This window comes from Phragmites australis, chromosome 22, assembly GCF_958298935.1.
Source record: "Phragmites australis chromosome 22, lpPhrAust1.1, whole genome shotgun sequence".
NCBI classification, from domain to species: Eukaryota; Viridiplantae; Streptophyta; class Magnoliopsida; order Poales; family Poaceae; genus Phragmites; species Phragmites australis.
The window spans coordinates 24,343,575-24,366,923 of NC_084942.1; the positions used below are offsets into that span (position 1 = coordinate 24,343,575).

Below are 23,349 nucleotides of genomic sequence, written 5' to 3' on the forward strand. Positions count from 1 at the left end.
CAAAACAATTAAACATGATGCTAATGACGCTTAATGACACGCTTAAGCCATTTGGGCTATTACACTTATCATACATTAGATTTTATATTTTTTTCTTAGAGTTAGAGTTGGACACATATATTATTAGATAATTATTTTTTCATCATGTATTATATCTTTTTTCTCGAAGTCGGAGTATGAGCTGATAGTGCTGTGAGATTTTAGTTAGTTAGATAGATAGAAAATTTTCACTTCATTTATATCTCCACACAACACATTAAACACTATAGAGATGTCATCAAAGTAAGCACACAGAGTGTGATCGCTGAGATGTGAAAATAATATTACATCCATTTTTTTACTTGTCACCGGCTTTTACTGTGGCATTTTTGACCTTGCATTTTTTCAATGAAAAAGTGAAAGTGCATCTAGACCCCTAAGTGGGTTTTGGTGATAATGACAAACAATTAAAAAACTAATGAGGGTTATGAAGTATGGACAGATGTGGTTCCATCAAGTGAAAATTCGACACATGTTGACCCCTAAAGGAGAAAGGAAAGCGGCAGATGGATCTTATAGTTTTAAATTCTTTTATTGTTTTGAAATTAAGTTTAGGACACCATACTATTAAGGGGATATAAAATTACTTGTTTGCGTAGAAACAGTGCTCAAGAGAACTAACAAACCCATGAGAGATATCGAACATAAGTCTTGCACCCTTGTTAGCCCTAATTCTTTTGAACCTAGAAAATGCGGAGGGTTCGCATAACTGCATGGAGGGTCCGCACTTTAGCTGCTTTGGGTTAACTATGAAGGGTCCGCACTTTCCAGGAGTAACGGCTAGTTTTTGAGAGTGGAGTATTTATACTCCACACATTTTCATCCAACCAAAAAACCAGGCATTCATTTTTGACCTAACCTGAGACAAGAAGCTCTAGTTCATTCAAAGCTCCCCTCTCCAATCTCCTTTGTGATTCTTGGTGAAATCTTTGTTAGGATTGAGTGAGAAAATGAGTAATGCTAGTGAGATACAAATCCATCCTTTGAGCACTCGTTTTCTTCGTCAAGCCGCTGATTTCATGTTTGTTACTCTTGGTGGTTCGTCCACCTAGACGGCTAGACGTCGCCCGTTGAGCTACCAATCTTGTGGTGAGCCCCGGGAAGTTTGTATTACCTCTGAAATTGAGTAAGTAACCATATCTTGATCTTTGTGGTCGTTTGGGTAAGAAAATGGTTGAAAGAGACTCGATTCTTTGTGAGCTCTTCAACGGAGACATATGCACTTCTTAGTAGAGTGGTCGAATTTCGGTAAACAAATTCTTGTGTCTTATTTGTCAATTTATTGTGATTTGTTCTAGTCCCTAGTTTCCATTGATTTTTAGGATTTTAACCTGATCTATCTATTTGTAAGATTTGAGCTGCAGGTACCTAAATATACAAGTTGAAAAACAACCTCTGGTGCTTAGTAATTTGTGGATTTTATACTCGTTATCTTTGCATAGGCATCAATTTAAGTTTTCTTCAGAAAGTCTGGAGTATCCGCATATTTCTGCGGAACTTTCGCATATCTGCAGAGGTTCCAGACAAATCTGCGGAGAGTCCACATTTGTTTAATCCGCTGTGTTCAGAATATTAAATTTTCAGATTTCACATATTCACCCCTCTAAGCGGAATTTCAAAAAGTTACAAATACTAAAAAGTATACAATACTAATGAATATATTTTATGATGAATCTAATGATATGAAAGTTTTAGATATTTATAAACTTTTTATAGAAAAATCATAAGGTCAAATCGCTACAGTAAATACTAGTGACAAGTAAACGAAAACGGAGATAGTAACATTCAGTATTATCTATCTATAGATATGCGACAATTTAACTATATATTACAGTATTATGTTTTTAAGTGAAATTATAATAGACTTTCTCGTAACAAATAACATTCGTATACTTCGGTACGAATGAATATCAGTCATCCTATTTTTTTTCTCTGATCCGAAATCAGACACATATAGTATCAGATAACCATTATTATATCTCATATTTACTTTGCAAGATTTCGGTGGGCGGACGAAAAATTTTCACCCACTTCTTATTTTCTTTCTCTGGTCTAGATTTAGATACTGGTTATACTCCATCTTATTTTATTTTTTTTCTTTAATCTGAAGTCAGAGAGAGATAATATCTTACCGTTATTATTATATTGGTTCCGTTTTCACCCTAGGTGAGTGACAGTTGCTGTCTTTCTGGCTCCTATCATATCATTCCGCCCTAGACAGTCGCCTGCCCGATCCATCCATGCTCCACTCTCTCTCCCTCCCTCCTCACTTCTCTCTCCTCCAGCCAGGCCATTAGGCAAGGCGGTGAGTGAGTGCGATCGGCGGCAGGGTAGGGGGCAGCGCACGGCACGGCACTGCATTGCGGTCGCCATGGCCGATCCGCCGCTCAAGCACCACCAGCAGCAGCCACCTCCACCACAGCGCCCCAGCCCCAGGCTGAGGCCCGCCATCGAGGTGGAGGACCTCATCAACCTCCTCCACGGCTCCGATCCCGTCCGCGTCGAGCTCACACGCCTCGAGAACGAGCTCCAGTGTATGTAACCTCTCTCTCTCTCTCAGCCTCTGCCTCAGATCTCATCCACCTACCCACTAACTCTCTCCTCCCCATCCTCATTCTTCTCATCTTCTGGCTTGTCATATTCCCAAATTGGATTGGATCTCACTTCCAGCTCTGCTCTGCAGATAAAGAGAAGGAGCTGGGCGAGGCGCAGGCGGAGATCAAGGCTCTGCGACTGTCCGACCGCGCGCGCGAGAAGGCCGTCCAGGATGTCAGTAATCCCCACCCTTATTACTCTACACTTCGCTGCCTCTTCCTCAACTCGGTCTATGACACGCTCCTCGAACAACTTCTCAACCAGATCCCACTAGGTGTCTGTCGGCATCCATTGGATTTAGATTTTCTTTGCTTGAAATTCACCTCTTCTGTGTACAAATCAAACCATTCACTGTTGTTGCTCCAAAGAATTAAAAAAAAAAGTCAAGTCTTTGTAACTCGGGAAAGCTCCAATGCACTTGGCCGTATAGGTGTTGTCTGCTCTTACTGAGTTCGTTTAGGATCTGCATTCCTGGTTATATCATATCATGTCCTAGGGAACTATCCAAATCAACGAAGACCTGGTGGTTTAGCTTGTGCCATCTTCTCGAGTACCCACCGTTCTTATTGTTCAAGTATAAGTGAATTGTCCACCTTTCCCCATCAGCTTAGGCTTTTGGGTGAGCTGGTTGGTGCATGCATCTCAATAGTTATTCTGATTGTACACAATGCAGCATCCAGTTTGAGCATAAAACAGGCACCCTCAAGTAATTTGGCATAAGTGTTCGGAGTAAGAATGATGAAAGTGTCCTGTCTTATCTCTGTTGTGATCATACCTAATATGTTTCCTTTAACGCTCGCCAAATTTTTGTACTTTTTGGAACAATCCTGACTTTGTCTCCTGCATCAATGTAAGCTTACGGAAGAGTTGGCAAAGGTGGATGGGAAGTTAAAACTTACAGAGTCTCTCCTTGAAAGCAAAGTAATGGTGTTGCCCTTTCCTTTTTCCTTTTGTGCATTTCACTCTTTTATGTCGAAAACAGTTATTGATAATTTGCAAGACTGCAGAACCTCGAAGCAAAGAAGATCAATGATGAAAAGAAAGCAGCACTTGCCGCGCAGTTTGCAGCAGAGGCTACACTACGAAGGGTACATGCTGCTCAGAAGGATGATGACATGCCTCCTATCGAGGCCATTCTCGCACCACTGGAAGCTGAGCTCAAACTGGCTCGTCAAGAGGTACTTGGTCCAATCCAAGCATATGGAATTCTGAATACTTACTTAGCTTTGTCCTTTTTTTCCAGTCATGAATACACCTTTTTTTTTTCTTCCATCGCCTCTTATCCAGTTCTTGTTCTCAGAAAGTATTCCAGTTTTACAAATGACTAGTGCTGCAATCTGCCTACTCATTTTCTGTGTCTTTTTTGACAGTTGTTAATATTCTGATCGTCTAACGTGGTCTATTGTGTTGCTAGTCGCCACTTCTGAAATTTGTATAGTGTATCTAAGTCTACAACTTGATAAGGGTATAAGGCGGTACATAATCTGTATTTTATCATTGGTATTTATGCGCAGCTGTCAATTTTATGATTAAATGCTGGCTATTTATTCTCATGCTTATTGAATGACACGCTGCTCGTGGAAATGCTGAAGTGTTAGATTTCTTGCGCAGATTGCAAAATTACAAGATGATAACAGGGCATTAGACCGTCTTACAAAGTCTAAGGAAGCAGCTCTGCTTGAAGCAGAAAGGACGGTTCAGATAGCATTGGCAAAAGCTTCCTTGGTGGATGACTTGCAGAACAAAAACCAAGAATTGATTAAACAGATCGAGATATGTCAGGTATACAACAACGGAAGTATTCATTTACAGCGATTTACAAGCTTTTGTTACTCACCTTGCTACAGTACATGAGGCTTTGTCTTTGGCACCTAACAGGAAGAGAATAAAATCTTGGATAGAATGCACCGCCAGAAAGTTGCCGAGGTTGAAAAGCTCACACAGACTGTTAGGGAGCTGGAAGAAGCTGTTCTTGCTGGCGGTGCAGCTGCGAACGCTGTGAGAGACTATCAGCGGAAAGTTCAGGAGATGAATGTAATGCATGAATCATGATGCTCTGGACACATGTTATGCATTTTGGGATACTTAGTGTACCGGAAGGCACCACTATTAATGTTAACTTCAATTTTGCTATTCTCAGGAGGAAATGAAAACTCTTGACCGTGAACTAGCTCGTGCAAAGGTTTCAGCAAATAGGGTTGCAGTTGTGGTGGCAAATGAGTGGAAAGACGGCAATGATAAAGTAATGCCTGTTAAACAATGGCTTGAGGAACGAAGGATTCTGCAAGTACGTAACGAATGTATCTTTTTTTTTCCGGTTTTACACTTGCTGACTTGTTCTCGATTGATATTTAGAAGCCCCTCAGTGGAACAGTACACCCCACTGAAGTAAACAATGCTGCCTTTTGTTGGTGTTTTGAGAATTGACCGTTTTGCAGGGAGAAATGCAGCAACTCCGGGACAAGCTTGCTATAGCTGAAAGGGCTGCAAGATCGGAAGCTCAACTGAAAGTACGCTTTTTCTCTATATGTTTCTCATGAAGCCCTCTCATCCCATCTTTCTATCAGTTAGGTCTTCCCACTGTATCTTCATAGTGTTAAATAACGCAGGATAAGTTCCAGTTACGGCTTAAAGTACTTGAGGAAGGATTGAGAATGTCTACATCCCGAGCCAATGTCAGTGCTACACGGCGCCAGTCTATTGGTGGTGCTGATAGTTTATCTAAGACCAATGGCTTTCTGTCGAAGCATCCATCCTTCCAGATGAGATCCTCAGTATCTACCACCACAACTCTAGTTAACCATGCAAAAGGGGCATCCAAATCTTTCGATGGAGGCTGTAGATCACTTGGACGTTATAAGGGCCTTGTAAATGGGAACGGTATGAACATTTCTACCGATTCCAGCGAAGATAAGGAGTCAAACAACTCAGATGAGAAGCCTAGTGAATTTCCATCGACCGAGTCAGAGGACATGGTGTCTGGTGTGCTATATGATATGCTGCAAAAGGAGGTGATTGCTCTAAGGAAGGCATGCCATGAAAAGGATCAAAGCCTGAAAGACAAGGATGATGCGATTGAGGTAACATTTAGTCTGCGATCCAGTTGCTTTGCTATTTCTTCATTTGTTTTTGAACGAGTAATTTGTTGTGCAGATGTTGGCAAAGAAAGTAGAAACTTTGACAAAGGCGATGGAATCAGAGGCAAAGAAAACGAGGCGCGACTTCGCTGCTATGGAAAAGGAGCTGGCAGCTATGCGCTTGGAGAAAGAGCAGGATAGCAAAGCAAAAAGGTTTGGTAGTTCAAGTGGTTTGGCCAACAGTTCGCAGCTCCCACCTGGCAGGTATTTTCCAGAAACAGCAGTTTGCATCTTAATATCCCTCAGCTGTGAAGAATATTATTAGCGAGTATGTGATTGACCAATTTTGTGTCTTTCTTGGGGTGGGTTCGCCTTAATTCAGGACTTTACCTCGGAGTGGTTCAGCACGCAACATGTGATGCAAAAGGGAAACCGTGAAAGAAGCATCCAAAGACGTTAGATGGGTGCTAGTTTGAATCCTTGGATTAGGAGTGGTGACAAGGACGGACCCTCTCCTGGAGAAGATGGCATTGCATTTGTTAGGACAGGAGAGGGGAGCGGTGAACCTACATCTCATGGGGATCAACTACTTGTGTCTAACCAGGCCAGCTAGTGGAAGGGTGTGCTCTTGCTAGTGCATTTTTTTCTTTCATTTCCTTGTAATGAGCTTTGGTGTTCTTTTTGCAATGATCTTTGTTGGTGTTGTATAGGTTTGGTGAGGGGTTGCATTCTTTTTCTGTTGATCTCCGTTGTATTGTAAAATGTATCAACTGAAGAGCTACTGGTTATAGTTTGTCTTGAGAGTTTGTCTTGTTTTTTTTAATATGTATGTTGGGCATGTGCGTCGATGTGAATAACGGACATGATTGCGGTGGACAAGCATCTAATTTTATTTGATGATGTGATTTTGTGCAAGAAAAGTTGTTTTTGTGGTGAATGAAGAACGTAGGTAATGTTGAAGACTGGCCAACCTTCAATTCAATTTGCTTATACAGAAACTTGGACTTGGACTTGGACTTCTTCCTCGTACGGCCAAATATACGAGAGGAGAGGACAGGGTGATTGTATAGATCATTACGCTGAAATAATAAGAAAGAGAGCCTCTCTATATCTGTTTACTTGTGCTTACATCTATTTTTTGCTATGTTGATCGTGAGAGACGGAGTGGGTAAGGTCCTAACAGTTGGCAATGTTATTTTACAACATGGTATTAACACTAATCTCTACCTCGCCGTTGTCGTTGTCACCTGCGCTTCAGCATCATCGTCTACTTTGACTACGTCGATGTTGCTGACGGAACCAGCTCTGCTACCTCTTCATTGCTTATAGTCTCTACGGCATCGAGCATCTACCTGTGTCACGTGATCTACCGGCAACAACACACCATACGGTATGTGAATCTGGCCATCGAGCTGACACCCCCCCACCCATTTTTTTACTGTATATGAACAATACATAGGGTGGGCCCATAAGCCACCACCGGAGAATCTCATCGCTGCTAGCATGCAAGCCAATGACGGCGTCATCCCTACACAAATAGTACACGCGACAGCTTGAATGCCGACGCTACATAACGAACACATGTACGCGGCATGAAGCCTCTACTGCCACAATCCCCGAAGTTGTCGGAGGCTCAAAGTCGTTGGCATCATTGCCGAGACTCGTACGTTATCATTGCTGCCCTCCTTGATCCGCACCGATGAGCCACCGAAACAGCCCGCCAGCGCCTTCCACATCTCCTTGTGTGTGTTGATGTTGGCGTGAAACTGCCACCACCTCTAAATGGATCCACCATCCCTCGTCCGCCCTGACCGCTGGATAGTCCAGGGATCCCTACCTCGTGCTGCACCGCAAGGAGCCGATGCACCTCGAACGGCCCCTGCTGTCACCTTCCACCTATCGTGCGAGCCCATAGACTCTTCAAGGACTATTTGGAATATATGGGCCTAACCCATTTTAATTTGAAAATAATTTCTAATAAATATCAAAGGCCTATTAGATGAAAAGAGGTGATAGGTTTTAGTCCTATATTGCTAGTGGAGGTAGAGAAAGACTAACTTAAAAGGACTTGTGTCCCTCATCCCACTAGCATATGTGGATAAAAGAACTATAAGAACACAAACGTGCATGCGCTCGCTCGCCTCGCCTCGCCTTGTCGGCAGGGCCATGTCAGGGGCGAAGGGCGTGTGCGCAGTACACTTGCGTGAATGGTCCACTAAAATCGTGTCTAGTTGCTTGCGCAGGTGCAACTTTCTTTTGCATTTTTTTTTTGCTATGTGAGAAAACGGTCCACGATTATCTGCATAAATCATGTCGATTAAGAGTTCGATTGCGGCGCGTAACTGAGTCCGATCGTGACACATTTCAACCACGCGATTTTCTCTCTATATATACCTACCAGCCACTACAAATGATATACACAATTAGGCTTTTGCCTCTGCTCTCTGCTGTACCGCCATAGATAGTGTACCCAGTCCTGCTACATCGGCGTGCACTGACGATTCGGAGAGTAGGTCTCCGGAACTCATCATCCTTGTGATCCTACACTGTGAGAGAGCAAATAAGGTTTTTTAGAAGCACTCTGTACGACTGCTCGTGTTCTACTTCCTCTTCTCCATCAATTGCGCGTGTTCTACTTCCTATTCACCAGTGGCTTCTGCATCGACATCATGGGGGCTTCTGCGTCTCTCGTTGCCAATTGGTACATTCAAAATAATCAACTTTTCATGTTTGTGTATGCTGAGAAGTGTTTTGATGTTCCTATTAACGATTACTTTCGAGAGTTATATGTGTAGGTCTGTTATATACATATTTATATTATACTATCACTATATCATGACATTAGTTTATAATCTTCAGCTTATGTTCTATTTAGTAATTAAATTAAATATAAAAATATGCTTTTATTCAACAATCCAAAAAATGTATTATAGGCACTTTGATTAAACGATGACTGGTTTTGTTAAGGCATTAAGGCCGGATAAGTTTGCCGGTGTGCACTTCAAAAGATAGCAGTTAAAAGCCACTATGTGACTTACTGCTATGAATGCCTATTGGGTTGCGTCTAGCAAACATGTAGAAACTTTACCGCTAAGAGGAGAAGAAGTTTGAGGATACCAATACACTATTTGTAGGATGTATTCTTAACGTTCTTACCTATCATCTCTATGATGTGTACATACACATAAATGACACAAATAAGTTGTGGGATGCACTGAATACTAAATTTGACGCATCAGATGCAGACAACGAATTGTATATCATGGAGCAATATCATGACTATAAGATGACTGATAATCAGTCGGTAGTTGAGTAGGATCATGAGTACAATGTATTGTAAAGTAATTTAAACTCCTTAAGTGTCAACTACCTGACGAGTTTGTGGTTGTAGTCATCATTGCTAAGTTGTCTCCTTCATAAAGGAATTTTGTCAATGCTCTAGTATACAAGAGATAAGAAATTTTTGTTGAGAATTTGATCACGCCTCTTAATGTTGAGGAGAAAACTTGGACTAATGATGTGTACGCTAAAGGAGACGTGGGACAATCTAGCACCAATATGGTGCAACAATCCTCTAACGGCAAGTTCAAAAGGGAAAATGATAAGGTCAAACAAACCACTAATTTCAAGAAGAAGAAGATGAATAAAGATGATAAATTTTATCTTGTGTGCGGTGATGTTGGACATTGAGCTAAAAATTATCAACACCGTAATGAAAAAAAGGTTAATCAAGAAAATAACTCAAAGTCTATCAACGTGACCATTGGCAACACTGGAGATAGGGCTACTAGGTGTCGTAATTTACCCTATTGTTCTTTTAGTGTGTCAGTCCACTAGATTGATACTGGGGCTAATGTATATACGTTTGCTGATATTTCAATGTTCTTTTCTTGTTAGACCCATCGAGATTTTTTCGTCCTAATGGAGAATGAGTCACATGCTTCTGTTTATGGTGTTGACAAGGTAGATCTAAAGTTTACTTCGGGAAAAATTATGCAACTGAAGAATATGCAACATCCCCTTCGATAAACAAGAGTTTAGTTAGTGGTCTCTTGTCTATAGATAAGGGTAGTGTTTTTTTTGAAAGGATGGTAAGAGTATTACCAATTTTTTTAAAGAAAAAGAGAATTGATCCAGTTTATAAGGAAAATCGAGATCGAAAACCTCATAAATGCATAGTAAAAAGGAATCGATAGACTACCCCAAGACGACGATACGAACTTGAAAAACAGAACGAAGTCCACACCAAAGGCACAACCAGACAGTAGACAACTCCAACCCCAACTCAACTCACGCGCTAACCAACTGAAAGTGCATCTAGCCCCTATGTGTGGTTTTGGTAATTAATGACAATGCCTATGGACTAACAATGGTGTTAAGTGTGCTAATAAGTTGTTCCATAGGTGATGCATGAAGGAGATATATGCATCAAGATGAATGAGCTCTAAGTGATGCTTGGATGCATCAATGATAAAAGCATGGATTCATTAAGAAATGCCATGAGATCAAAAGAATTGCATCAAAGTCATTGAAATCTTTGTGATGCTCATAAGAAGAAAGAAAAGCTAATAGAAAAATGGCGATAAGTGTGAATACTAAATTATTTGTGGAAATCAAGTAATCAAATGTATGCCATTGTCAACAGAGTTTTATGGACTAACCCGTGTGCTATATGTTTGAGAGTGAGTTGGGGTTAGGATCTATAAGAAGGCATAAGTTGAATTCAAATCTTATATGCTAAAAGTGAAGAACAAGATTGGACTCCATATATGATAAAATGAATTCCTCGAAGATGTCAGATACAAATAGTTTTCTATGGCAAGACGGTGAAGGGCAAGCAAGACTCAGCTGCGATGGACCATCCGGTGGTGAAGGGCAAGCAAATGGCTTGGCGCCGAAGGACCAAGGCCGTAGTGAAGAGCGAGTGGAGGATTTGCGCCAATGGACCATGTGAGGCCATGGGAATCTATGAGTGATTCGCGTCTAGGTTTGAATGAAAGAAGCGGTGTTTGAAGGTATTCAAAGACTCAAATTGGTTCAAATGTGTTTTATCTTTGAAATTGAGTATAGGTATGACGCACTATTAAGAGGGATGCAACGTTGAACTAATTGTCGTATCTTAGTGCTCAAGAGGTCGCAACCAAACCCAAGTGAGAGTTTGTTTGAGATCCTGGTGTGAAAATATGGAAGTGTCCGAATTGGGTTTCAGAGTGTTTCTAGTTTGATCCTATGAGTTTTAGGTCATGAATTCAATTGGGATGTGTAGCCCTCTAAATAAGCTTTACATAGAGTCCAAAATTATCGAATTCAGACTTCGGGATCAAAAGTTATCGCGTTTTTCAGATGGTCAGTTGTGCTGAAACTCGAGTTGCGGAAGTTCCGCATTTTTTTTGCGGAAGTTCTGCACTTTTGCAGATAGTCCGCACATTTCTGCGGAAGATCCGCATTTTTATGGAAGGTCCGCATTTTCCAGGTCTAACGGCTAGTTTTTTGACCTTGGCTAGTTAAAGTCCGGAAGTTCCACATTTTTGTGGAATATCCGTATTTTTGTGGAGTATCCCCACTTTTACAAGTGTAACAACTAGTTTTTGGAGTTTCGGTATTTGTACCCCTCTCACCCCTTCTTTTGAGAGCTGTTGGTGCTCCCCACAAAATATACAAAGCGATAGCTAAGTAGAGAGCTCTTCTCACTCTATTTTGTGTGAGATTTGAGAAGAAAAGTGAATTAGGTTGAGAGATTAGAAGATTAAGAGCAAGTGAACATAAATCCCATCTTGAGCACTCGAGTTCATCGGCAAGAAGTTCGTGAAGCATTTGTTACTCTTGGAGGTGAAACCTCATAGATGGCTAGGTGTTGCTCGGCGAGCTTCCGTGCTTGTGGTGAGCCGCGGGAAAGTTTGTGAAGGTTGATCTCGCCTCCGCAAGGGAAGAGATCAAGCTAGTGGATCGAGAAAAGCGGTTGAAAGAGACCCGGCTCATTGGAGGTTCCTCAACGGAGACGTAGGATTCACGGTGGTGAATCCAAACTTCGAGAAACAAATCTTTGTGTCTCCATTTCGGTTTGTTTACATTTGAGTTCTTGCTCAATATTTGTTCATATTGCTCAATCTACTTTGTTGTGAGCTTTGAACTGCAGGTACTTGGTGAAATAGGTTGGAATACATCCTCTGATGCTTGGTAATTCGTGAATTTGTTTCACGTTGAGTTGCATAGGTATCTACTTGAGTTTTTCCCTGAATTCTCCAGAGTATTCGCATATTTCTGCGGAACCTCCGCAGGTTCCTGACAAATCTGCGGAAGGTCCGCACTTTTCTAATCCGCTGTATTTAGTTTGTAAAATTTTTAGGATTCGCCTATTCACCCTCCCTTTAGGCGATATCATTGTCCTTTCAGCAACCCAATGCCAACCTGAAAGTGCATTTAGCCCCTATATGTGGTTTTGGTAATTAATGATAATACCTATAGACTAACAATGGTGTTGAGTTTGTTAGTAGGTTGTTCCATAGGTGATGTATGGATGAGAGATATGCATGAGCTCTAGGTAAATGGGGAGATTGAAAATGCATCGAGATGACTGAGCTCTAGGTGATGCTCGGGTAAGTGATGACAATGTCTATGGACTAACAATCATATTGAGAATTGCTATTAGGTTATTCCATAGGAGATGCATAAATGATGAAGAATGGATTCTTTGAGAAATGCCATGAGTTCAAAGAATTGCATCAAAAGTCATTGAGATTTTAGTGTAGCTCATAAGAAGAAGAAGAAGCTAAATAAGATTAGCAATAAGCTTGAAGGTGAAGTTACTTGTGGAGATCAAGTAACTAAAGGTATGACTTGTTAATATAGTTTTATGGACTAACCCGTGTGCTATGTATTTAAGAATGAGTGGGGTTAGGTTCTATATGAAGATTGACAATATGCATGAAGGCTAATAAGTTACTTGTGGAGATCAAATAATTTACAGTATAAATATTATCATTTAGGTTTTATGGACTAACCCATGTGCTTTGTGCTTGAGAGTGAGTTGGGGTTAGGATTTATAAGAAGGCATAAGTTGAATTGAAATCACATATGCTAAGAGTGAAGAACAAAAGTGGATTCCATATATGAAAAAGTGAATTCTCTGAAGATGTCGAATACAAAAGGCAAGACGGTGAAGGGCAAGCAAGACTCGACTGCGATGGACCATCCGGTGGTGAAGGGTAAGCAAATGGCTTGGTGCCGAAGGACCAAGGCGATGGTGAAGAGCGAGTGAAGCTTTACGCTAATGGACCGTGCAAGGCCATGAGAAGCTATGAGTGATTCGCATCAATCACATGAGGAATCAAGAATAGATAGAGTGAAGATTTCATGAAAGTTGGCAACCCTCAAAGGTTTGAAAGTAAGAAGCGGTACTTGAAAGTATTCAAAAAACTCAAATTGGTTCAAATATGTTTTATCTTTGAAATTGAGTCTAGGTATGCTGCACTATTAAGAGGGATGCAACATGAGCTAATTATCACGTCTAAGTGCTCAGGAGTTCCCAACCAAACCCAAAGTGAGAGTTTCTTGTTAAGAGTCCGGAGCGGAAAGTGTGGAAGTGTCCAAAATGGGTTTTGGAGTGTTTCTAGTTTGATCCTATGTGTTTTAGGTCATGAATTTAGTTGGGATGTGTAGCCCTCTGAATAAGTTTTCCATAGAGTCCAAAATCGTCGAAATCGGACTCCGGGATCAAAAGTTATTGCCGTTTTTCGGAGGTCAGCTGTGCTGTGCTTGGAGTCTCCGGTGAAGTCCGGATACTCTGGTACCTGGAGTGGTCGGAGACTCCAAGAAGTCGCCGGGGCTGTTTTCTGTGTTAAGTGCCGACCGGAGACTCTGGTGTAGGCCGGATACTCCGGTAAAGTCCAGAAAAGAGCATAACGGCTAGTTCTGATAGTTCTGTGACCGTTCTGACACCGTTTTGGATTTTAGGCCGGAGACTCCGGTGTTCACGGGATACTCCGGGGTAGGTGTGTCAGAACAGTAACGGCTAGTTCTTTGAAGTGGGCTATTTATACCCTACTCACCCCATCCTTTGAGGCTACTGAAAAGGGCACGAAAGAACACATTTCTAAAGCCAAAAGAACCTCTCCCACTCCATTCTAGTGTGTGATTTGAGAAGAAAAGTGAGTTGGGTTGAGAGATTGGAAGATTGAGTGCAAGTGAGCTAAAATTCAATCTTGAGCACTTGAGTTCTCGGCAAGAAGTTTGTCGTCGTGTTTGTTACTCTTGGAGGTGAAGCCTCCTAGGCGGCTAGGCGTCGCCAATGAGCACCTAAGGTTGTGGGTTGCCGCGGAAGTTTGTGAAGGGCTCGCTCCGCAAGGGAAGAAATCAAGAGTGGATCGAGGAAAGCGGTTGAAAGAGATCCGGCTCGTTGGAGCTTCCTCAACGGAGACATAGGATTCACGGTGGTGAATCCGAATTTTGGGAAACAAATCTTGTGTCTCCTCTCTTGTTTCTTTACTTTTGAGTTCTTGTTCAAATCTTTGTGCATATTGCTCAATCTACTTGTTTGTGTGTATTTGAGTATGAGTTCTTCGTGGATCTACTTGGAATCATCTCTGGAAACACACGACATCACTTGGTTTAAACTATAACTCTTTACCCATCCTTTATATTCAGTTTTAGGCTCAGTTCTGTACAGAATCCGGACTTTACCGGAGATTCTGGACCTGTACAACCCGGAGACTCCAGTCTTCACCGGAGTATCTGGATGAACATTAACTCCAGGCATATGAACAATGTTTTCAGTCTTTTTCAATTTGAGTCTTATTGCATATCTTTCGCTAGATTTGAGTAATTCTTGTCACCCTAGGATTGTAAACTTTCACACTTATTTAGGGTGATTGTGTACTAGTTGAGCCTAGCATATTTAGATTTTTCACTTGTGAAAAATCCGTTAATTTATATTCCGCTGCAAGTTTAGACCAATGTTAAAAGGGGACAAATTTTTGTAAAACGTCTATTCACCCCCCTTTAGGCGACATCATTGTACTTTCACAACCTCTCCCACGACACGGATAGTGGAGCCATGCTCCCATACCACCATAACTCAGCCTGTGGAGCCCTGCTCTCACACTGCCACAAACACAACTCAGTCGGCGGAGCCCTGCTCCCATGCCGCACCTTTCTGACACCACAAGTCAGCAACACATCGCTTCCGAGGAGCACGTATTGGAACCAATCGATGACGAGAAGTGCCAAACAGAATGAAGAGCCACCGTGACACGAGGACTTAGGGGTAACCCTACAAAAGAAAGCATGGGCCTTTTGAAGTGATGTGTTCAGGAAGGTAATGACATCAATGGCACCATTGCCCATCTGAACACATGGACATGGTTTCACCAGGAGAAGCATCTAGGCAGAGGAGCCACGAAAATGTCACCTCCAGGGAGGGAATGACGCCCTAGGGCGTCAACGACATTGGCACCAGCAAGCTGGGTAGAGCTTTCGCTTGTAGTTCCCAGCACTGGAAACCTGCACAAAAAGAGGCATGTGCGTCCCGCGCAGTCATACCCCTAAGCAGCCGCGCCGCTTGATGGCCCACAAGCGCCACAAAGCTCCCCATGGGCCTCAACCTGTAGAAGAGGAGGATGTCGGGCAAGGGAAGGAGCAACGCCAAATGCCAGGGCCAGGATTGACACAGATGAAAAGCTGAGGGAGCGCACAGGTAGTCGTAGAGGCACCACGACAGCACGACACATAGTGAGCACCGCCGCTGAGGCGACATCACACAGCAACACGCCACACGACGAGCGCGGCGATTGAGCGTAGTGCACGACAGCCTGGCCACACCAAGCGCCACCCTGCTGACTCCCTAGCACCACCCCAAGCATGCAACGTCTCGACGCCTGAAAGCCTAGAGTACCGCGTGCCACAAGGCCAACATCATCAACACTAGGGAGCCCGATCAAAACCATGCACGACCACACGTCTAGCCCAGCGACCGACCTGTCGATGACAAGCAGATCCACGCGCCAATGCCCAAAGCCGAAGGAGCCGAGAAGAGGTCAGAGGAGACGGGGGTAAGACGCCCTTGATGCTGAGCCGACGCACAGAATGGCCGCCAGGTAGCCGCCACCGAACGCGAGCCACCAACGCACAAACCCACTGCATGGATCTAGTTGCTGGACGTGGCAGACAAGAAGACCCGTCTCCGGGCACCAAAGCACTGACCACTGGGAGCCACTACGCGCAAAGCCTGCAGCCGGGCGCCGCTGACATGAAGACTAGATGCAAAGGCCCGATGGGGGTATAGATCCGGGCTGTAGAGAGCAGATCCGGGCGACCGAGCCACGGATCTGGGTTACAGAGAGCAGAACCGAGCCCCGACGACGCTGCTGGATGCCATCGTACCATTGCAGCGGAAAAGGGGAGGGAAAGAAGAGGAAGAAAAGGGAGGGAAAGGAGCCACGATGGTCGCTGCTCGGCACCACCATCGGCCACCGCCGCCACCACCGACCGGTGGTGGCAGCGGTGGCCATGCTGATAACTCTTTCAGGGGAAGGGGGCAGGGCATCAAGGTCGTCCTTGAGTCGCCAGAGGAGGCGGCACGAGGGTCGTTTCAAGAGACGAGGTGCACTATCTAAAAATGATAAGGCTAGTGTTTGCCACTTACAATTATATGATATAATTTTTGAGGGTATATCTCATCTTTATAGTTTAAATTTAATTTTAAACTGTTTCATGGTTAAAGGTTCTTAATTGCCAGTTATGTGTGAGAAGATCTGACCTGATCTGATCTTCAACCAGGACGACCTATCTCACAGGTCGCAAAGTACATGTCCGAGTGTTTGATTGAGGTCTCTACATCTGAAATTTCTGTTTCATGGGTGCCCGCGACTTAGGAAGTCATGGCCCACCCGATAGCACAAGCATGGCCCACTCGGGGTTAGGGTTCGGGGTTTGGGGGTGGTGGGCCTAGAGGAGGTTCGAGGGGCGACTGCAGGTGAGGCAGAGGTGGCAGGAAGGGGGGGCTGAGGCTAGGCGATGGAGGATTGCTGGTGGATAGCGTTGGTGGCGAGGGCGTAAAAGCAATAGCTCGGCAATACCAAATTAGTGTGACGATGGTGACAGATCTAGCGGTGGAGAGCCGCTGAAGACGGTGAAGAAAGACAGGACGGAGATGAGCATGCTAAAGGTCATCAGAGGTGAGACAAAGTGATGAAGAGCACATCGAGGGAGTCGGAGCACAGGCGGACGAAGGCTTGTTGTCGCTCGCGCTAATTAGGCCAGCTCCAACGGATTCCCTTCGGGGACCAAAATCCCGTCGTGAAGGGATTTTCATTCCCTGCAGCGCTCCAACGGTTCCCTTCACGACGGGATTTTCAAGGTTATTCCCTTCAGGACGGGATTCTCTCTTATTTTCCTTCACGATTCCCCTCGAAAGAAAGCTGTTGAAGATGAGAGAAAATAAAGGGAATGAAAACAGGGAAGAGAATCAGAAAGGGAATGAAACGAAGAGAATATGATTGGGGATGACCTTAGCACGCCCCCTCGCGCTAAACAGCTGTCAGCCGTGCAGTGCTGCTGTGGTGCGCATCCGCATCGAATCGCATCAATCAATCCCCTTCCCTTCCCCTCCTCCTCCTCGGCTCCTCCTCTCCCTCCCCAAATCGATCCATCATCGATCTTCCCTTCCTCGGTAGGGAGATAGAGAGAGCCCTAGATTGATTGGGATTCCTAGTTACCTGCCGCCGCTGCCGCCTAGAGTTCTGGATCGATCCATCCATCGAGGATTCGCATAGATAGATGATGCTCCGCGATTGCATGGGATCGCCATGCGCCCACGCCGCCGCCCTCCTCCGCCGCCCCCTCCTATTGGCGTCGTGACCACAAGGGCCCAAGCCAAGGCCAAACAACAACAACAACAAGAGGAGGCCGAGGCCCCAGCCGCCCCATCCCCATCCCCATCCCCATCCCCATCCCCATCCCCAACCCCAATCCCAGTCGCAGGGGTACCACCCCAGCACCTCCACAGGAAAAAGAGGATGGCCGACAGCGGCGGTCTCAGCGCCAACAACGCCGCCGCCGCCGCCGCCGCCGCCCACGACGAAGACGAAGCCAACACCGCACCTTTCCCCGACACGGTATGCATCTATTTCCTTTGCTTCCGATTTGCTGCAAACCCCACCACCTCACCTCATTCTCATTCACAAATCTAATCTCAGGTCCAGGTGGGAGGATCTCCCGAGTACAAGGTCGAGAGGAAGCTCGGCAAAGGTGGATTTGGCCATGTCTTTGTTGGCCGCCGTCTATCTGGTGCCCACACAGCACGCTCCACAGGCCCCACGGCTCAAGAGGTTGCCATCAAATTTGAGCACACTAGCAGCAAAGGCTGTAGCTACGGCCCTCCAGGCGAGTGGCAAGTCTATGCGTAAGTCCTCATCACTTCTCTTCTGCGACCCACCACAAACACCATTGCCATTCTACTTCCTAGTAATCTTTTTATGTTTTACTACTTCAGCGCTCTAGGAGGTACACATGGTGTGCCCAAGGTGCATTACAAAGGCCGCCAGGGTGACTACTATGTCATGGTATCATTCTTATCCTTCCCCTGTGCTGCTAATCTCGATGGGTGACCAACCTTATCTGCGGGGCGGGAAACACAAGATTTATTTCATTCCTCTTGTACACTGCAGATTATGGATATGCTGGGGCCTAGCTTGTGGGATTCTTGGAATTCACTGGGTCAATCGTGAGTTCCTCAATTCTACTAGCCCTCCTAATGGTTTACATTGAAATCTTCTTCTTTCGTAAAAAACAGAATTTTTAGCAGCTCCTCGTATTTAATATGTGTCTACCTGCTTGATATATGCTAGCTTCTAGGAGATGTGACAGCACAGCTTGCTGTATTTAAGATGATCAAAACAGAAAATATCATCATACTCCATGCACTCATTTCCTCTGTCTATGACTTAATAGGTTTTTGTTCCATGTGAGGAAATAAGTTGGTTAAAATTTCTATTTCTCCATGACCACAGTTGTATTTATTTGAAGGTTATGTTTACGCCGACTTGTATGATCAAGCAACACGTGTTATAGTTTGATGCTTGCTGCATTTACGTCCTCTTTGTAACTTGTGCTGGAAACTTTCAGTATGCCATCAGAAATGGTGGCCTGTATTGCTGTGGAGTCCATTTCCATCCTGGAGAGCATGCATTCGAAAGGGTAAGCAGGCATCTGAAGGCTGGCTAATGGCTATGTTTAATGCATCACGCATTTTCGCTCTTTGATGCTTCTGTATTCTGCTTTTTAGATATGTACATGGGGACGTCAAACCTGAGAACTTTCTTCTCGGTCAGCCTTCAACTCCTCAAGAAAAGAAACTTTATCTTGTGGATCTTGGATTAGGTAAACACGTCTATTTTAACCAAAATGTTATTAATTTGCATTGTTTTGTTGAAAGCATCTCTCTTTCTTGTATCTGCTAGAATACTGGCAGTTTAGATAATTCAAACCTGATAATCTTAACTGCTCCTGTGTTGACTTATATGGCTTTGTCTTTGGATCAATTGGTAATTTTCATTTTGCAGCAACAAAGTGGAGAGATCCTTCTAGTGGACAGCATGTTGGTTATGATCAACGCCCTGATGCCTTCAGGTCTGTCCTTTATGTTTCATATTTGCCAGCTCATTATGACATTAGTTCTATTTCTGAACTTATATCTTGCCATTATAATCCAGAGGAACAGTCAGATATGCTAGTGCTCACGCACACTTAGGAAGAACCGCAAGTAGGAGAGATGATTTGGAATCACTGGCTTATACGCTAGTATTTCTTCATCGGGGCAGGTTGCCATGGCAAGGATACCAGGTATCTTACCGTCTAATCTGTTTTCCCCTCCATTTGTCACCATTTTTTTTTAGTATATTTGGTTTTGAGCATTCTCTCTTATTTTTCGTGGGTCTGTGCAGGGTGATAATAAATCATTTCTGGTGTGCAAGAGAAAGATGAGTACCTCACCTGACAGCCTTTGCGGCATATGTCCTCAACCTTTCAGGCAGTTTCTGGAGAGTGCTGTCAACATGAAGTTTGATGAGGAGCCAAACTATTCCAAGTTGATTTCTTTATTTGATAGTTTAATTGGACCAAACCCTTCCATCAGACCAATCAATACCGATGGAGCCCAAAAGGTTCGTTTTTAGGCATCACACATGTTTTTTTAATTAAGTGAAATGAACCTGAAAAATCTACTTCAGTTTATATGTTAGTTCTTATGGACAAGTTCGCACTGCAGGTTGGGCAGAAGCGTGCCAGGTTGCTAAGTGACGATGATGGTCATGTGAAAAAGAAGATTCGGTTGGGTGTTCCGGCAACACAGTGGATATCAGTATACAATTCCAGATCACCCATGAAACAGAGGTAGTAATGTCGTTTCTCAAGCTATTTTTTTCTGTACAATGCTACTTATGCTATATCCTGTTTCAGGTATTCATGTGGAATTGTATTATCATGGTGCACTCTGTATTGTCCTGATAAAAAGAAATGCAGTTTTCTATTTGGATTACATTATTTAAAAAGTTAGATTAAACCATCTGATTCAATGAAAGGAACTAAGTTAAAAACCAAATTGTAAGATTGCCTGTTGTGGCTTATTTTTACTGGGATAACTCTCAAGTTTAAATGGAAAAACCAATGCGATCACTTGAGAACCGAAGATAATCTATAATATGGTCCGTCATTTTCTGGATTCATGGATGCACCACCATCCTTTATGTGTATCTTATTAGTGTAACAGGTTGATTAAGTTCTCCCCTTGATAGGTACCACTATAATGTGGCTGACACAAGGTTAGCGCAACATGTTGAGAAAGGAAATGAGGATGGTTTGCTGATAAGTTCAATATCATCATGCGTAGATCTTTGGGCAATCATTATGGATGCAGGAACCGGCTTCACGGCTCAAGTATATGAGCTGTCTCCACATTTCCTTCACAAGGTAGAAACTTCCCAGCTGCACCTCATGCAATTCATTGCCTTTCATTGCCCTCATTTTCCCCACAAAAAGCAGGAATGGATTATGGAACAGTGGGATAAAAGTTTCTATATCAGTTCTGTTGCTGGCTGCAACAATGGAAGTTCTCTTGTAGTGATGTCCAAAGGTATTAATATCTTGTTTATGGCATATTACATGCTTTTCTGTTTTTTTGCTAGCTGTCATAGATCTTGCAGTATATTTGTGATTGTTCTATTTATTTTATAGTTATAAGTACTACATGAATGAGCCTGAAAAGTAAACATGAACAGCAAAAATAAAAAAAACTTAGTAAATCTAGCCAGTTGTCCAACAGCAGGATCAGCACTTCAGAGTATCTGCTCAAACATCCTGGACATGTACCTGTCATCTGAATAGCGTGAATAGGCATCTGTCATCTATTCTCTGTTTGTGATTCACCATTGGTACTGAACGTGTTACTATTGTGTAATGGAGGCCCTGCCACAGCTCTCTGCCTTTCATAGTCGAGATTATTCCTCTAATTTAGTACATTTGTCTATTTGATGATGGCCAGGCACACCATATACACAGCAGTCTTACAAGGTCAGTGATTCCTTCCCATTTAAATGGGTAAACAAGAAGTGGAAGGAAGGTTTTTATGTCACGTCAATGGCAACATCAGGGAGTCGATGGGCCATAGTCATGTCCCGCAGTGCTGGATTTTCTGAGCAGGTGAGATGTTTGGGCCAATGGTAAACCCCATATACAGAAGACAGTGTTTATGATTCCCGTTTCATTCTGAAGCATCTGAAAGGAATGCAAGAGACAAAAAGTTGCGTGTTTTGTGCTAAAGTTTTTATTTAACATTTTCTTTCACGCTGCACTATTTGCATAGGACATTATAAAAGTGCTTTAGATAGTAACATGATTCCTTGTGTTGGGCTCCAAAGGCGTTGCTCAGGAGCAACTTCAATCATTGTTTGATTCATGGATTAGCCTTGAAGATTGTGCTACTGAGTCACGATCTAGGATGATGGTGTTGAAGGCTTTGCCACAATGTAGTTATAGCGTTGCAACTCTTGCAGGTGGTGGAGTTGGACTTTCTGTACCCAAGCGAGGGCATCCATAGACGCTGGGACAATGGCTATCGCATCACCGCAATGGCTGCTACAGTGGACCAGTCTGCGCTGATCCTAAGCAAACCAAGGCGTCGCCCAAGAGATGAGACACAAGAGACTCTGCGGACTACACAGTTTCCCAGTCAACATGTCAAGGTAGAACACAAGAACTGTGGAATCTCTTGCTGTAGTAGTTTGCAGCAATCCATAAGTTTTCTTAGTGGTTCCTTTTGACGCTTGCAGGAGAAATGGGCCAAGAACCTTTATCTTGCTGGGATTTGCTATGGGCGAACCGTGGCCTAACATCGTCAGTTGCTGACCTACCCGTTGTATGATGTATATGGGTTTTCGTCCAGCATCAGCTACAGGGGCGCTTGCTGTTGTTGTCCTTGGAAGAAGATGAATTCTGATGTGTATGTATCTGAATCTGATCTGCAGGCTTGGGTCTCTTAATCAGGGAAGGCTAGGGGTACAGGCAGAATAGCGTAGCTTCTCATCAGCCATGACGTGCCACTCTGGTCCAATAAAATGAGCTTGTCATGTGCCTCTTTCATCGTGTTTTCGGCATGTAATTCGTATTGCACCCACAATGTAATGTGATGTAATGTATGCTGGCGCTATCTGGTAAGAAAACAAAGGTATTTGGATCCGTGCGAATGCAACCTTCGCCAGGTTTCCAAAAAACCATCCATGTTCCATGATCCTCCCTGCGCATGTAACATGAAGATGTCCTACGAAGAAGAGAGTTTCAATATGGTAATACATGTACAGAGAGGGGAGAAATGTTTCCCTGCCATTATTGTTATACAGCACACGAGGGCAATCATATCATTGTTCAAAAGCCCCCCGGCTAGTTGTCCTGCGGCGGATGACTGACGGAGAGACAGCATGCTGGGAAGAGTCGATCTGACAATGACTTCTTCCCCGGCGGACTCGTCGCTCGAGTTGTCATCTTCTATCGCCTTGTGTCGCCGCCGGTCTGCGGAGGTTGCCGGAGCCTTGCCAGCTTCTGTTGGAGCTGCTGCTATTCTCTTTGTTGAGAGTAGAATTGTGAGTAAAGTAACAAAGAACAAATGGATTCCATCATCAGCTTTCTTATCGATAGACAATAGGTATGATATATGGATTAATATGTCTTTGATATTTCTTTTTAAAAACCTCGGTAGGAAAAATAGGAAATATGATATATATTCTTACGTAGATATTGCCTCATTAAAATATTTTATGAGAAATTTTATGGGTAAAACTCATATAAAAAAAAGAGTACAATATGATGTATGAATATGTTAAAATTTAGGAGAAGACTCCTTTGAACCTTGCAAATCTTGAAGTTGTCACATACCAATATCATGAATATATTTTTGAAATGTCGAAGTTGGTAAGGGCTTTATGAATAAATCTATGAGATTATCACAAGATTTAATTTGCAAGATGTTTATCGCATAAGAATAAACATAATTTAAGGGCAATATGCTTAGTGATATTACTCTTTATGTAACCTGTTTGTATCTGAGCAATTCAAGAAATATTATCTTCGTAGATAATGGTAGACGATTCAATGG

At 43.3% G+C, this 23,349-nt stretch overlaps 2 protein-coding genes across 2 annotated transcripts; both read left to right on the top strand.

The window, feature by feature from the left end:
* The first annotated feature begins 2,219 nt into the window (after window positions 1–2,219).
* On the top strand, window positions 2,220–6,534 carry LOC133904681 (microtubule-associated protein 70-1). The gene is made up of 11 exons (XM_062346155.1): window positions 2,220–2,573; window positions 2,723–2,808; window positions 3,490–3,555; window positions 3,642–3,812; window positions 4,246–4,416; window positions 4,513–4,668; window positions 4,775–4,921; window positions 5,073–5,144; window positions 5,244–5,714; window positions 5,788–5,975; window positions 6,094–6,534. The coding sequence occupies exons 1-11, from the start codon at window positions 2,411–2,413 to the stop codon at window positions 6,128–6,130; spliced, it is 1,728 nt and encodes a 575-aa protein (XP_062202139.1). The 5' UTR covers window positions 2,220–2,410; the 3' UTR covers window positions 6,131–6,534.
* A 10,704-nt stretch (window positions 6,535–17,238) lies between these two features.
* Window positions 17,239–22,488, top strand: LOC133904669 (casein kinase 1-like protein HD16). Its single transcript, XM_062346133.1, has 15 exons — window positions 17,239–17,821; window positions 17,903–18,108; window positions 18,199–18,268; window positions 18,374–18,429; window positions 18,831–18,902; window positions 18,991–19,085; window positions 19,268–19,334; window positions 19,418–19,547; window positions 19,649–19,867; window positions 19,972–20,096; window positions 20,498–20,672; window positions 20,745–20,835; window positions 21,244–21,401; window positions 21,755–21,943; window positions 22,031–22,488. The coding sequence occupies exons 1-15, from the start codon at window positions 17,513–17,515 to the stop codon at window positions 22,088–22,090; spliced, it is 2,022 nt and encodes a 673-aa protein (XP_062202117.1). The 5' UTR covers window positions 17,239–17,512; the 3' UTR covers window positions 22,091–22,488.
* Window positions 22,489–23,349: the final 861 nt, after the last annotated feature.

Bases quoted from the DNA above. Each gene is read 5' to 3' on its own strand.
- LOC133904669 (XM_062346133.1), top strand. From the start codon at position 17,513: ATGCGCCCACGCCGCCGCCCTCCTCCGCCGCCCCCTCCTATTGGCGTC. The intron at 18,109-18,198 runs GTAAGTCCTCAT...TTACTACTTCAG, and splicing joins GGCGAGTGGCAAGTCTATGC to CGCTCTAGGAGGTACACATG. The intron at 21,944-22,030 runs GTAGAACACAAG...TGACGCTTGCAG, and splicing joins TTCCCAGTCAACATGTCAAG to GAGAAATGGGCCAAGAACCT.
- LOC133904681 (XM_062346155.1), top strand. From the start codon at position 2,411: ATGGCCGATCCGCCGCTCAAGCACCACCAGCAGCAGCCACCTCCACCA. The intron at 2,809-3,489 runs GTCAGTAATCCC...CATCAATGTAAG, and splicing joins GCGAGAAGGCCGTCCAGGAT to CTTACGGAAGAGTTGGCAAA. The intron at 5,976-6,093 runs GTATTTTCCAGA...GCCTTAATTCAG, and splicing joins TCGCAGCTCCCACCTGGCAG to GACTTTACCTCGGAGTGGTT.